Source organism: Dermacentor variabilis, chromosome 2, assembly GCF_050947875.1.
Source record: "Dermacentor variabilis isolate Ectoservices chromosome 2, ASM5094787v1, whole genome shotgun sequence".
Classification (NCBI taxonomy): domain Eukaryota; kingdom Metazoa; phylum Arthropoda; class Arachnida; order Ixodida; family Ixodidae; genus Dermacentor; species Dermacentor variabilis.
The window spans coordinates 224,943,725-224,958,963 of record NC_134569.1 but is presented as its reverse complement, the minus strand read 5'-3'; the positions used below and the strand labels follow the sequence as shown (position 1 = coordinate 224,958,963).

General features: G+C 48.2%; 1 protein-coding gene across 9 annotated transcripts in view; it reads left to right on the top strand.

The window, feature by feature from the left end:
• Nipped-A (Transcription-associated protein Nipped-A) overlaps positions 1-15,239 on the top strand; it is a 435,149-nt gene that overhangs the window by 372,622 nt on the left and 47,288 nt on the right. For all 9 annotated transcript variants that reach the window (XM_075682662.1, XM_075682661.1, XM_075682656.1 and 6 more), the window contains 3 exons: positions 4,238-4,330; positions 7,695-7,828; positions 9,161-9,468. In XM_075682662.1, coding sequence (XP_075538777.1) covers positions 4,238-4,330; positions 7,695-7,828; positions 9,161-9,468 — 535 coding nt within the window. The remainder of the gene's footprint in view (positions 1-4,237; positions 4,331-7,694; positions 7,829-9,160; positions 9,469-15,239) is intronic.

Sequence of the window (15,239 nt, the reverse complement as noted above, 5' to 3'; positions counted from 1 at the left end):
TGAAACTGTCAAATGAGACGGTGTCCGGAATCGCAATGCAACCAGTGCGCAGGTCTCGGCAGAACATTTTCCGCGTCAGTAGGAAGCACATCGGAAGGCAACAAATCTTATGCCTCCCGGCACCCGCTTGCCGGCATTCCCCAGCGCAGTCTGCACTGGAACTGTCGGCGCCATTATACACATGACGCGATGTTTCCGTACGCCGCGTTGGATCACCGAAACCTCGACACTGCACACGAAGCAAACACCACCGTGCCGACACCACAAACGAAAAACGTGGCCTGCTCGCAGCGTCGTGCGCGAAAGAAAAAAAAAAAAAAAATCAGCTGCTGGATTGTCTTGACATGGCTTACTAAGCTGAAACCGGAACTGCTACTCTATCGGCTACTCTATCGAACCAGGCAGAAACAATGATGATGAGCGGGGATTTGCAGTAGCGCCACTTCGTGGGGCAGCAAGGAGGCTTCGTTCAAAACAAAAATGGCGTTCAGTAAGTCGAACTATGCACCGGTCAGAGTCGGTGCATGGTGCCCTCGATCGAGTTGGCTCAAGGAGTGTCCGATAAATCAGACGGGAGGTTGCAAAGTGTCCGAACTTTCGGCAGTTGGTATACATTATGGTCTATGGGGAGAATGGCGGTGCCGCGAAGCTGACCGAATAATCGGGCATGTCCGAATTTTTGGAGTCCGGGAAATCGGTCGGCGACTGTACAATCTACTCTTGTTAAAGAGAACACGAAATTAGTATGCCAGCACTAATTAGAGCCCAGTTCTAGTATGTCAAGGTCTGGAAAATACAGCGGAACCTCGTTCATGTTCATACGTGTTGGAAAAAAAATGCGAGAAATAATTTACCAACCGGGAAAACTTACAATCCGAAGTAACTAAAAAAGTTCGACAAACTTAAGTATTGTTGACATCTACGTAATGCGAAGCATCCGCGGATCACTGCGGCACAAGTCACCGACGGGTGCCGAGCTGGTAGTGCTCTGGCGGCCCCAGATGCGTTTCGTTGTTTCCCTATTGCACGGTGTATTTAGAGGGCAACGGGAAAACAAAGCGAAATCGAGCGACGCGAGATGCCACCGAAGAGAAACGTGATGTGCACATCGCACTGCCTGCAGCAGGGAACGGCGGTGCATTTGGATTATCACCTACTGAAAGCATGCAGTACGCTACCTTTGGCATTACGCACCATGCATTGTAAAAAAAAATAGGTGAAGATACTTGTCGCAATAAGTTTGGCAGCAATAGCTGTGAATGCAGTGTGCAACAACCCGGGCGGAGATTTGCTGGCACTGGAATAAGAAACTGTGTGCAGCTTCATTCTCACGTGAGACGGACAGCTATACACTGTTCTCGATCGCATGCACCTTGCGCATTTTCTTGTTTACATGGGATCTAGCGGCCGGAAAACGTGTTGCACGATCGCAGTTTGGCGACGTACTGAATGTTGGTGCCGAAAAATCGTGTTTTCCGGGGAAGCATGAAACTGAAAAAATTTGTGTAACTCTATTAGGTCATTTTTTGTATTCTCGATTGTGAACGTTGGCGCCGGGAAAACATACATAATGGAAACATATCAGCGGGGTTCTACAGTATTTTTTTGTATTTATATATATATATAGTGCTTATGTTGCACATAACAAAAAGATTTTTAGAGTGCAGCTTGTAGGCGCCAGTTCCTGTGGTGAGCATCGGTGTAACCAACTGAACAAGCACCGCGAAGAATGAAAGTGAATGTGCAACGCAGCAGGAGATGAAAAAAGGCGAAAGCACCTTTGGGAGGGTGCAGTAGAATCGGGGTGAAAAGTGGAGGAGGATTGCACAAGCGCCGAGTTGGCGGCCGCCGCGGCATCCGCAGCCGCATGGGCGATCTCATCGGCGCTTCCGAAGAGGTGGGGGTGGGGGGAGGCGTGAGGTGAGGAAGGCTACGCTCGTCCACAGTGTCAGCTGCCGAGGTCAGTCCGCGTTACCAGCGTGTGAAAAGGATCACTGCCCTTGCTAGGGGCGATGGTGAGCGGCTACAAGTAAGGCTCTTGGGTGTTGTCGCCACAGGCACTGGTGGCACAACTTGACCGCAACGAAGGGTCACTCATTGTTGATAGAACGAAAGTGTGAGAAGAAAAGCGTAGTGCCACGCAAGGCGGGCTGTGTGGTGAGAATGGCCACAATATGGCGACAGGGCAGTGTGAGTCGTCTGTATGGAGACAAAGCACTGCATGAGCAGAGGCCTGTGTGCAGCGGTCGCTGTAAACCACGCCCACACGTCCATGTGCTGCCTCTCGCAATCTCCTGATTAGCGAGGCAGTTGTGCCACACTTCGCTCTGTCTCTTATGTGCCGCATTAAACAGGTTATCCGTGCCAGCTACGCTACTCGCAGTGTTCTCTTACTAATATAAACCGTGTACCTACATAATTGTAATACAAAATATTGACACGAGAAGTGGAAACACGTATAGAGTGGTGCTCCAATTTCGTATTAGGTTGTACCATAATCGTCGGTGAATTTTTTTCCTCTGAAACCAATGAACTAGTGACTCTGTTGTACTGAATATTTTTGAGGTTCTCAGTTTAATAGTAGACCTGTGTTTTGCAGCAATCCTTTATTTATTGGATAGAAGGTTTTGCTTTCCAGTTTTTCTCCAAAATACTGGTGGTATATCCTAATTTCACGGCAGCCAGATTATCGTAAGGTTAATCTGCGCAACTGAGGAAAGGACCGTGCATCAGGACACTGAACCACTGTTGCGCACGTAGCCAACTAAGAGCAGGCGCCAACCTCGCTGTTTCCTTGTCAGGGTCAGCATTATTTGCCACCTGTGAAATTCTGAAACTTAAAGAGTCTTCATCGCTATCATTTCGGTCAGACCTGTCAACCCGGACAAACCTTGTACAAACAGAGGCAGCCACAGGCGATGCAACACCATTCTTTAAATTGCGGCGCTCAGGTGCTGTGCGTGCATTCCCACATCAGGCTGTCATCGGGAAGTGCTCGCAGTGCACTCGGCGCTCCTTTTCACCGAAAACGAAGGGAAACGCTCGCTTGGGTGGCATCGAGCACGAGGGGCTCTGTGGTGCAGGTGACTTGTGGGGCACTGCACGGATTTTCACATTGAATGTATCATGTATTTAGAAAATATAATAGTAGATATTTGATTCGATTCGATTCGGTGATGTTTGAGTATTCGCACACCCTTGGTTCGTAAGGCTAATGCTGCGCTGGCCCTCATCAAAATTATAGCTCTTTTTCCAAAGACACGCAATCCAGAAATACATATGGTGGCTTAAAGAATTCAAGGGGCGTTTAGTTATCTGTACGTGGATGAATGCGAATGCATTGCAACCACCACGCGATACTTAGACATTATGCCACAATGCAGTGTCGTGGGTTTGACTCCCATGAAAAGTGATGGGTTCAAGTGCCTTAAAAAAATTGCTTACTGTAAATAAAGTACTTACTTACTTACTTAATTAACTCTACATTAATTAACTGTCCCTTAAACTCCTCCTTAATTAACTCCAAAGGTCGTCAGTTCGACTGCCTCCAAAGGTCATAGGTTCAGGTGTCTTAACTTCGCTTTAATTAACACCACAGGTCGTGGCTTCAGCTCCCACTCTTAAGCAAAATTTCACCCTTTTGCCGCACAACAATAATCATCATCTGTCTTGTCCACATTTGCTTTCTTCAACGCGGCGGGCCCGGTACTTTCCAGTAACGAACGGCATGCGCGTAATCAGCATGACATAGCATTCCCGACAGGAAAGTAACGGGCGCAGCGTTTTCAAGAAAGGAAATGCAAGCAAGGCGGATGACGATTAGTTTTGTGTGGCACAGATACACCCCAAAGGGTGTAACTTTGCCTAAGAGGGCACCAAAGATCGAGGAATCGATAACTTTGGTCACGCCAACACCGACAGCTATGCCGGATTTTCCATCTCTCAAGCCATATATTGCTTCTGCATTACTAAGCTTAGAACTTGCAAAAGATGTTGCAGAAATGTGTTTTAGAAATTTCTGAAGGATTTAGACAACGCATACTGCCATATCTAAGTGTCCTGTTATTAGGAAGACCCTGACCTTACTTCTCTATCATCCTTAAATGACAAACTAGACTCCTGTAGACTCTCTCTTGTTAGTGCTTGTTTCGCTTTGGCCGCAGTGGTGCAGTGTCAGCCTTGTTGTGGCAGTGGTTTTTGCTCCCAGTAAGAGGTCTCATTCTTGTGTGGTGTGTAGACAAGAGCAGTGAAGAGGCACGAGCCCCGCCATCCGCCCCAGCCAGCACCACCTTATCTCAACAGCCCACTGAAGCTGCCTCGCCACAAGCCGGTGAGTTGTCTTCTTTTTTTTTTTTTTCCCCGTAGTGTGGTTCATATGAATACTAGGGCTGTGCCAATACCAAATAGTAGATTTCGAATCAAATATTGAATGTGAGAAAATTTTCAAAAACTTTAATGCTTACAAATTTTGGGCAGCAAATTATGATGCGTCACATGCTCAGGAGTCTCCTAGCATTGCATGAGAAGAATGGTTCAAGCTATCAGTAACTTAGCTAAATAAATTAAATTAGTGTGCCAGCACTGATTACAGCTCAGTTCCAGTATATGAAGGTCTGGAAAATATTTTTTTATATGAATAGAATTTCAGTTGAATAGAATCAAGTGTTTTGTTTTTTACCTTGAAACTAACGAATTACCGTATTTACTCGCATAATGATCGCACTCGCGTAATGATCGCACCCCTGAATTTTGTCGTCAAAATTCGATTTTTTTTATTTCCCGTGTAATGATCGCACCCCAAACTTGCCGCAGCGATATGTCGTGTGCCAAGTCTAGCTAATAATGTCGCTTACCATCTGTCGAATGCTACGTGAACAACTCTTCAAGACAAGCCAAGCGGTCTGCATGCACCAAACATTCTTAACTAGATGCCTCATTTCATTACTTTCATCACTTTCCGCACTTCCATGACAAAAAGAGGTACAACCAAACTTGCCTTTATTATGGGTAGGCTTTATAAGGTTTGTGGTCAACAACAAAAAAGGCGCCTTTCAATTCTTCTCGTCTCCATTTCGTGGGCACGCAACAAATCGCGAGCGGCAACGATAGTGGCCACGTTTACACTGATACGTTAGAAGTGTACCCTATTCATACGCCGACGCGTGTAACACAGCTAAGACATTCGCCCACCCTTAGCGGAAACGTGCCGTGTTAGGATATAGTAGTGAAGACAGATGCCGCAGTTTCCGCAGCACGCCGGCCATGCGTTTCTGTCACTGGCAGCCACAGAGCAAGAAATATTCAGGAGTGGAAACTCCGCTGTTTGCAGTGACCAGAAAAGGTCACAAGCCCGCGGAGCCGTTATCGTGCTGGCGGCCTGGAAAGAAATTACCGCCGTTGAGAGCGCGCCGGAGTGGCTGGAACCGCCTGCCCGGGCGCTGCATATTTTTTTTTTTTTTTTCGCTGCGGCTTCTACGACGCGCCGCATGGCGCCACCACTGTATATGGCCCCGTCGGCGCATACAACAATTGTGACTTTATCTGGTCGCCCGCGCTCGCTCGTGCTGACGGGAGTTTCACCTCCTATATGTCTTACTCCGTGCTGGCAGCTAAGCGCGCCCATCTGTTTCTGTCCCCTCAAAGTGGACATGGCTACGTTATTGCCGCAAACTTGGCAATATTAACGATATTATTTCTTACTGTGTGGGGATGCGCGACTGCGATACTGTGTGGGTAGCGTTCGACAGCCTAGCTCGAGGGATGACCAGCCAAGCAGGAACGTCTACCGCCCCAGAGGGGCCACAGATCAACTGCGGGAACAGCTATTCAGAGCTATTAAACCTCTATAAGGGGCTAAGATATCAATAGCCCCCACCTTATAAAGCATTAACAAAGGAGGAGGCCGCAGGATGGCGGAGACTGCAAACGGGCTCCTTCCCAAACTTACACATACTAAGTAGGATGTTCCCCACGCAGTATAGTGCAACCTGTCCGTGGTGTGGAGCTAAACCAACATTATACCACATTACATGGGAGTGTACAAGAAACCAGGCATTTCCACAAACACAAAACACCAAGTGCGGAGCAATGGGAGAGCTGGCTCACCAGCCGCGAGCTAGAGGCTCAAAGAGCTCTAATAGCGCATGCGTGCAAGGCGGCCCGGCTCAGTGGAGCCCTGGACTAGGGGCCCATCCATGGCTGAAGAGGACCCAAGCTTCAAGAATGAAGACTTCGGCCTCGACCCGCTAAAACCTTAAAAAAGTCAATAAAGTTTTCCATTCCATTCCATTTCATTCGACAGCATTCGGCAGATGGTAAGCGTGATAACCAGCTAGACTTGGCACATGACATGTCGCTGCAGCAAGTTCGAGGTGCGATTATTGCGCTGGAAAGAAAAATAAATTGAATTTTGACAACAAAACTCAGGGTGCAATCATTACACGAGTGTGATCATTATGCAAGTAAATACCGTAGTACACATTAACCGATAGGTACACAGTGTACCACTACAGCTTAAGCGGAGAATAAACACAATAAAGGGTAACCGAGTTGAGTTAGGGATTTGCCTCTTTAAAGGGCCCCTGAAACAAGTTTCCGACAAATTATGTAGACGCATAGGGTACAGCTAAAAATTATTCGCACCACAATTTGTGTGAAGCATCTCATATTGAGAGAACTATGGATGATTACAAGTTACCTTCCTCCATAGCCTGGAATTTTCTCCTCGACTCGTTCACCAACTGATCGGGGCTAAGCTCCATCTTTGCTGTCTTTGCGTCGTGAGGGCACGTCATGTTCCCTACTTCCATTTGTCTAGGAGCAAGCGCGCGAAGCCCCTCCAACCTCTCCGCTAGCTGCTTGGCAGTCGACACCAAGTGAGAGCCATTGAAGCAGTGTGCATTGCAAGCATTGTGTTGCAGCACCGAACGTGTCTGATATTCCGGTAACTACAGGCGAGCTGGGCGTTTTGACAGATAGGTGGATGTGTAAACTCAAGCTGGTGAAGGAACTTTAGCGTGACGTACATAAATGGCCTGATCGGTCTGCATGGTCCAGGAGCTTAGCGAGCCGAACAAAGAGCTAATATTGCTCTAGCCAGGTGTAAAACATCTTAAACATTTACAAAAACCACATGTTAATGATTACGCTCCTGCGAAAAATTTGCACCAGCAGCAAAGACGAATACACTTCGTTACTGCTACTGTGTTTGGTTGAGCTCTGTGCCACCAGGTGGCTGCACCGTGCAGACCATTCACATTTGTGCTTCTGCTCAACCCATGAAATGGCGCAGTCAAACAACCAGACCTAGACTGGCTTCATCATAAACATCAGTCACAGAAACTCTAAACTTGCATTTTGATGGAGTATTAATTAAGCTAGTCAACCCATCGTGGTAGCTCAATGGCTGTGGTGTTACGCTGCTGATTTCGAGGTTGCGGATTTGATCCCTAGCCACATTCTGATGGAGGCAGAGTGCAAAAACACTCAAGCTCCGTGGTTTGACTGCATGCCAAACTCCATTTGGTCAGGATTAACGTGGACTCCCTCTATTGTGGCTTCCCTCATAAAGGGCTGTGCAGTTTTGGGACGTTAAACCACACAGTTTAGTTTTTTGCCTTTAAGCCAGTCTGTCATAGGCTGGTTGGTGACTTGGAAGTTTGGAATGGTGCTGAGGAACGGTGATGCATTTGCAGGGGACAGTGCTCAGGCTGACACCGGCGGCCCGATTCGTGCAACGCCCTCCATGTGGCGCTGCTCCAAGATCATGCACCTTCAGCGGGACCTGCACCCCACCGTGCTTTCATCCCTCGAGGGAATTGTGGACCAGGTGAAACCAGATTGCACCGTCAAATATTTTGACAAGAAGATTTCTTACAAGGGCATTAAAGGGACCTCCTCATCATGTTTGGGCACTCCAAACAGGCAGTGACAATCAAATCTGCAGTGTATTACAGCAGTGAATGCCGCAAAAACAGTTCAAACCTAAACGCAAGCTGGTGCACTCTCCTCCTCAGGAAGGAGAATGGGAAGGCATGGCAATAAGGCAGGTGGATCCTCAGCTCTGATAAGGGAAAGGGCAAGAGAACAGTGTTGCTTGAATGCGTTAGTCAATGCACTGGGAAAGAGTTTGATGCAAGGGAGAGGGTATCTCACCTCCTCGTACCAGTGCTTTATTTGCTGCTATCTATGGACTACTACTAAGCCCTTTCTAAAAATCCTTGAAGTGAAACACTCCCTGGACGGCTCTGCTGCTCCTAGTGAATATCCAAAATTTCCAACAGGTCCTGGTGAGGGGCCCTTTAAGCAGGACCTATGACATTGGAACCAGTTCTCTGCTAGTGAATGGGAGGCAACAGAGTGTAGACTAAAGAAAATTGAATGCAGCCAAAAGCAGCAACTGTAGCAGAGAATTTGATAAAGTGGTGATGTTAGAATATGTTCAGATGTAGTGTGGCTGGAACCAGCATAGATTGTGAATCTCCATGATAGGTGGAGAATGCTTGGAGAGACTTTTGCCCTCCAATAGGTACTGTCCAAGTCTCAACCTTACCAACAAATCCCTCAGAGTAATGGAAACCAACTTCTCTAAGGCCACTGTCCACTGCAAGCACAAGAAGCGATTGCTGGAGCCGGAGACACATCATGGCCGCCGTGTTTTGGACAACACCTTTGGGTTACCCTGGAGAGCGTAGCGATTCTTGCAACCATTGAAACCTGTTTGACTATCAGAATGACATATTCAGTGGTTTGAAAAACTCTTGTTGAGTTTGCAAATTTCTTTAATATAATTTTTAGCTATGCTTAGTAATCTTTATACAACTGGTCACAAGGTTGGCGTAATATAAACATAGAGCCAATCAAATTCATTTAGCTACTTAGCTGCTCAATAAGCCCTTTTTTATAGACCATATTTTTTTCTCTGAGTAATGAAAAACAAAATAAAAAGCTTTTCCATTGTTGACTACAATTTTTTGTTTTGAACCTGTCAAACTTGACATTGCTTTAACACTTAAAAATGCCTTTTCAGGGCCTTGAAAACCCTCTCAGATTTTCCTTCCTTTTTTTTTTCTTTTCTATTTGCACGACAACTACTAAGTACCTTGACCTGGTAGTGCTGTTGGATTGCGTTTCTCATCTGTCCCCTTCTTTGCACGTGCAGATGGTGTGGTTCCGGGAGAACTGGTACGAGGAGGTCCTCCGGCAGCTGCGCCAGGGGCTGGCCAAGTGCTATGCAGTGGCCTTTGAGAACCGAGGTGCAGTGGCAGATGCCACTGTGACACCGCACACTCTCAACTTCCTCAAGAAGCTGGTGTCCACCTTCGGAGTGGGCATTGAGAACGTCTCCTCGGTGACGACCACCTTCTCCAGCACCGCATCCGAGTCGCTGGCTCGCCGGGCGCAGGCCACTGCCCAGGACCCTGTCTTCCAGAAGATGAAGGGGCAGTTCACCACGGACTTTGACTTTGGGTGAGTGGTAGCGTGGGTCTGTCTCTCGTTGTGCAGTCTGCAGCACAGGTGTCCAGGCTGTCGAATTGTTTGGAAACATTTAAGGTGTGTTCACATTGGTGATCTACAGAGGTTGAGCAGCCAACCATGACTGGCAACTAAGAAGCTACTCACAGCAATAGATGTTCACACCGGAAGTGAAGAACGGCAGTCATCAGCCGTAAATATCGTGTCTTCATGACAAGGCTGACGAGCCACGAGCAAGTCTCTATGTTCTATTAGATGTGTTTGCGTTCTCACTGCTTTTCACTTGTGTTTTTCTGAGGCTGTCATCTCATATTTTGATAACAGGCTTGTTACAACCGCCTTGAAATGTGCACCAGCAATGTCAGCGTTAGCCTCATAATATCTGCTGTTTAAAAAAAGAAACGGAAGAGAAAAAGCAGTAGTAATGTATCACTGTTTGCTTCCCGAATCCCCGCGGAAAGTAAGCATCTGCATACCATATTTACTTGTGTGAGGTTCCCACCCTCACCTTAGAGAGAAAAAATTTGGAAAAAATCTTCTATTAAGTATCACATGCATATCACTCTTCGGTGATATGCGCTTGATGCTTAGTAGAACGTTTAGGCATGCTGTGATGCTTAGTGATGCTTGGGCATGCCGTTGCAATCTTGAAGGCCACGTCTGCACGCTGGTTTAGTTTCTGCAAGCCGCTACTAGATGGCACTTAGCGGGGTTGCGGGAGAAATGTTTCGCCTTCACTTGTAGCGGTGGCAGTTTCAGGATCGCTCCCTGTTGCTTGAAATTTTCACTCCGTCGCTGCCATAGCGCTAAGTCCTCGTTGCACAGCACCGTGTTTTTTATCCGCCGCGTCTTTCTCCTCACATGTCAGGAAACGTGTCTTCAAGTGCACAGTGGACGACACGATCGCACTGTCCGAGGCAGATGAAAGAGAGGATGTGGAAGCCGCTGTCGATGAGCACAAGACACCAGGCGCACTCGTCACAACAAATTCTTGCGCCGGTGGAGCAGGAGTCATGTTGCTAGAAGCCTCGACGCAACCACGCTCTTGCGTAAATGAAGCAGAAGCTGCCCCCACAGAAACCATCGGTTCGATCATCGTCGGTGGGCGAGCTTCATAGAATGCTTCCTTGCATCGAACACAAAGCGTCTTGTGTTTCTTTGGGCACATCGTTGCCGACCGCACAACAATCTGCAAGCTAAACGCAACAATGGTCTTGTAAAGACAGTTGAAAATCATCTCGTAAGGATGGTAGAAACTTGCAGAATATGCGAACGGCTGAAAAGATTGACGATGGCTAGCGGAACACACAAAGGACGCCGGCGATGGAGGAGCCGAAGCAGACGATGGCCGAATGCATTATGTAGAAGACCACTATGTCATTGCATGCAGCAGCCAGTGGGAATCGTGGGCTCCCCGGCGTCCTTGAGGAGCACGCGCTTCGCCCAATTTCAGCTTTGCGTCTTAGCCGCGGGAAACTTGAAAGCTCTCGCGAGCCCTCCAATCATGAGCAATTTACGCCTCTCCCGCACTGCCGCCATTGCCGTGGGTGGCGGGGAAAAGAAAGCTCAAGAATGCATGAACAAAACAACACCAAAATAGCGGCGCTCAGGGGAGCGGTGGAGAAATGGCGTTCGTGCCAAGTAGGGGTATTTTGAGCCCCTTAACCACAAGTCAACAAATACTGCAGGATTAACGTCTCGAAAGAACACAATACGCTCCCTCACACAAAGCTCTCAATAAACTCCAGGCTAGGGACTGGTGCCGCTTGCAAACAAACGCATGCCCACACTTGTCTCATCTACATGGCAGCTCCTGCCGGCAGATATACGTTCTGGACATGTCCCTGGTGTAGCAACCACACAGTGACGCTCGCACACATAACACACATCACTGACCCATCTGGGCGACGCAATTTCGGCAGGAGTCCCAGCACACACACTCTTGGGAGGTGAGACTCTGCGAACTGGACCTGGGTAGCCAACTGGCGACCCTCGGCCAGGCCCTGCGAGCCGCAATTGCCAGTGGAGCCCTGTCAGAGGGAACCTACCAGGAATAAACTGCGCAACGGTTTCTGTAACAATAAAGTTTCCCCTCCTCCAACACCACAGACTGAAGGTGCCACAGCACTTCGAAACTGCTCGTGTCTGGTGCCAAGTGCCTGTGCAGCGAGCATTGCTTTTCGCAGAGTGTTCCCGCAAGCTTTTTACTGCACTGTTTTTGGGTCACATTCGGTGCGGCAGGTAGCAGCAGTGCAATGTGACATGCACGCACAATTAACTGCTGCAGAGTACCTCCCTTCATTCGCTTGGGCTCGAGTACAGAAAGCAAGGCCCTTGCACTTGCTTACGGCAGTGCAGCTGTGAGACGGTGAATTTATGGTTGTCGTCGAGCCCAAACAGGCTAGCATTTCTCGATTGCAATTAACTCATTAGCACAAGCTTTGGAAGGGAGCCAATCGCGGTTGAGAAATCCTATCCCGATTGGGCTTGATCGCATTCGAAAATTCACCGTGTGACACCCGTAAGAAGGCAAGCTCGCCCTTTCTGCAGATCACACACATTGCATCACATGCTGCCTGTCGCATTTATCTTGTATCGTTTCCAGCATCCTTCCCAACAAGCTCGCAAGATTGGTAGCGTCATTAATAAAATCATACCCTCTCAGTTCAGCAGCACTCACATGGCTAGGTCAGCGTGGCGTGCTTGACACTTCAGTCAAGTTTATCGCACTTTTTCACTTCTGTTTGAGTTTTGCCTTGAACGGTTTGGTTCGCAGCTCCGCTTTTTTTTAAGGTGAAAGTCATGCTTCTACGTTTGTTGTCGAAAAACTCTAGCTAACGAAATGAGATAAGTAGCTTGCTCGGTGACAATGCGTGATGCATTCACAACAAAGCTTCGCCAACAAGGTGGCAGCCCTGCATTCATATCATGTGGTTTCAAAAGCCCGTGAGAGCTCTCAAACGACACAACAAAAAATACAGTCGAACCCGAATATATCGAATTCGACGGGGATCGGAAAATAGTTCGATATAGCGAAAATTCGATATACAGATATAGGCCAAAAGAGCACTCACGATCATAACAAATTGTGACTTACTGATTGGAACAGCCGTGAATCGCATAGCATGTGCACACAATATGAAAGCACTTTATTTCACGGGGAAAAAATCAATAATTTCGGGCTGCTTTTTCCTCTGGGAAATGAAATTGAAAACACTAGACTCAATCTTCTCGAGACATTCCAGGTGCGAGAGCCCAGTGCCTTCCATTTTGCCACAACAGCGCCGAATCAGGCTGAATGCTGACGCCTTTCAGTGGCTGTGCATGGACGCATTCCTTCGAAAACACGGCTGCCCTCGTCATCGCTGGAATCGCCGTCTTGAACGCTAGCTATTCCGGTCACAATGTCCTCATCAGAGAGGTCGGCTTCCGCTTGAACTTCACTGTCAGCATTAATGAAGTCATCAACAGTCACTTCGGACGGGACGGCGCCGGAATAATTGCGCAAGTCACGAAACGCGTCCTACAAGCACTCATCGTCATCTAAAGCTTCCGGAAATTCATCTCCGGCCACTTCAAGGCCTGCCTTGCCGAAACAGTTGGCTACTGTGGCCTGCTTCACGTCACCCCAAGCGCCGGTAATCATCTGGATCGTGCCGAGCTGGTCAATCTTGAGATCGGTTCCCATGCGAAGGCTTACGAGGAGCCGTTGAATAAGTTGCTTCCGATAGCCTACCTTGAATGCCTTTATGATACCCTGGTCAGGGGCTGCAGTCGCGCTGTGGTGTTCGGCGGGAGAAACTTCAGTTCGATGTGCTGCAGCTTGCAAGTCATTTAATGGGCCGCACAGTTGTCTACCAGAAGGCAAACTCGGCGGCCTGACTTGCCCAACTCAGCGTCCCAGGCCTTCCTATTACAACCATAGCAGATGGGAAGCTGTTTGCAGTTCTTGAAGCAGCGTGGTGACTTGCTCTTCCCAATCACGAATGGCTGTAGCTTGCACAAGCCATCCATGTTGGCTGCAAGCAGCACCGACACATGCACTTTGCTCATTTTACCGCCGTGACATGAGGTTCCACGAAGAGCGAGTGTCTTATTCGGCAACATTTGCCAAAAGAGACCAGTTTCGTCGGCATTGAAGATTTCTGCAGGTGAAAACTTCACAGTGATCTTCAGCCACTCCTCAGAAAGCCACTGCTGCATCTCCTGGCTGCTGACAGCCCCACTTTCGCCTGAAATGGCCTTTCCTACAATGCCGTGGCTGTTTTTAAACCGTTGCAGCCACCCAGTGCCACTGCAAAAATTCTCTTGGCCAAAAGCCGTAGCAAACCACTTGGCCTTTTCGATTAACATAGGGCCATCCACGGGAATATTTTTCACACTGGTGCCACGAAACACCCACGCTGTATCACATAACGTGGGCATGCCAGAAGATAGACGTGGTACCCGTTATACCAAACCCGAGTGCAGAGCAATGGGAGGGAGTGCTCTCCAGCGATCGCCAGGTCGACCAAGAAGGTCTGATTCGGCGAGCACAACTGGCAGCAGCATCCAGCGGAGCCCTGGACTAAGGGCAACCGACCGTTGTGCTAGAAGATGGACGATTCCATCTGAAGACTGCAGAAGACCAGTGAATCTAGAGCTGATAAAGTTTTTCACTCACTCACACTCACTTGGATTCGGAAAAGATCGGCGGAATATGCCGTTGAAGGCGCTGTGGGTGCAATTGCCGCTTCGCTATGCTTCGTTTTTTGAGCCCTCTCTGGCAGCGACCGTGCCGACCCCTCACTTTCTCTTCCTTTCCCCAGGAAGCGTGGCTTGGAAACATTGCCGCGTCTCCATGCTGCGCACTCTCTTCGTTGAGCTCCAGTGGCCTTGCCCAATGCACACGCCGGCGGTACAGAAGGAGCGTGAGAGCTGCACACGCCGGCGGTACAGGAGGAGCGAGAGAGCTCGCGCCAGTGGGGCGCAAGAACGGGGGAAAGGCTGTGCGTCTCTGTCGCTAGGCGACGGCCGCACATGTGCAGAGGAGGAGCCTGCTGACTGACTGCAGAAATGTTTTTCCCTGAGGACTGGACACAAATGTCTTTGCGAAAAGCGCACTTTACAGGGGCGCGGCGCGGCGTTCGATATATCGAATGTCCGACGAAAATGGAATTCGATATACTATGCAATTGTCCTATATCTTTACATAGTATTTTCAAGGGGGTAATCTGTGTGTTCGATATAGCCAATAATTCGAAATATGCGGGTTCGATATATCCGGGTTCGACTGTATTACTGTAAAACCTCATTGATGTGATCTAGTTGCGTACGATTTCCCGGCACCAACGTTTGCAATCGAGAGCATAAAAAGTTACTTAAGAGAATTGCGCTTATTATTATTTTTTTACCAGTTCATACATTCCCGGAAAACAAAATGTTTCGGTACGAACATCCATTACATTGCCAAACTTCAATCGCATGATGCGTTTTCCAGCTGCTAGATTCCATGTAAACAAGAAAATGGGCAAGGTGCGTGCGATCAAGAGCAGTAGCTGCCCACCGTGGCAGCTTCATCGCAAGTACATTCAGTAGAATCTTGTAAAAAAAAAAAACACACACACAAGAAAAAAAACGCATTAACCAGGAGAACATACGATTTGAAGTTACTAAGATATTTGACAGACTCAACTGTAGTTGACACCTACGTAATGCAAAGTATTGTGTGAATCATTGCAGCACGATACGCTGATGTGTGTCAAGGCAGTGGGGCTTCAGGTGCC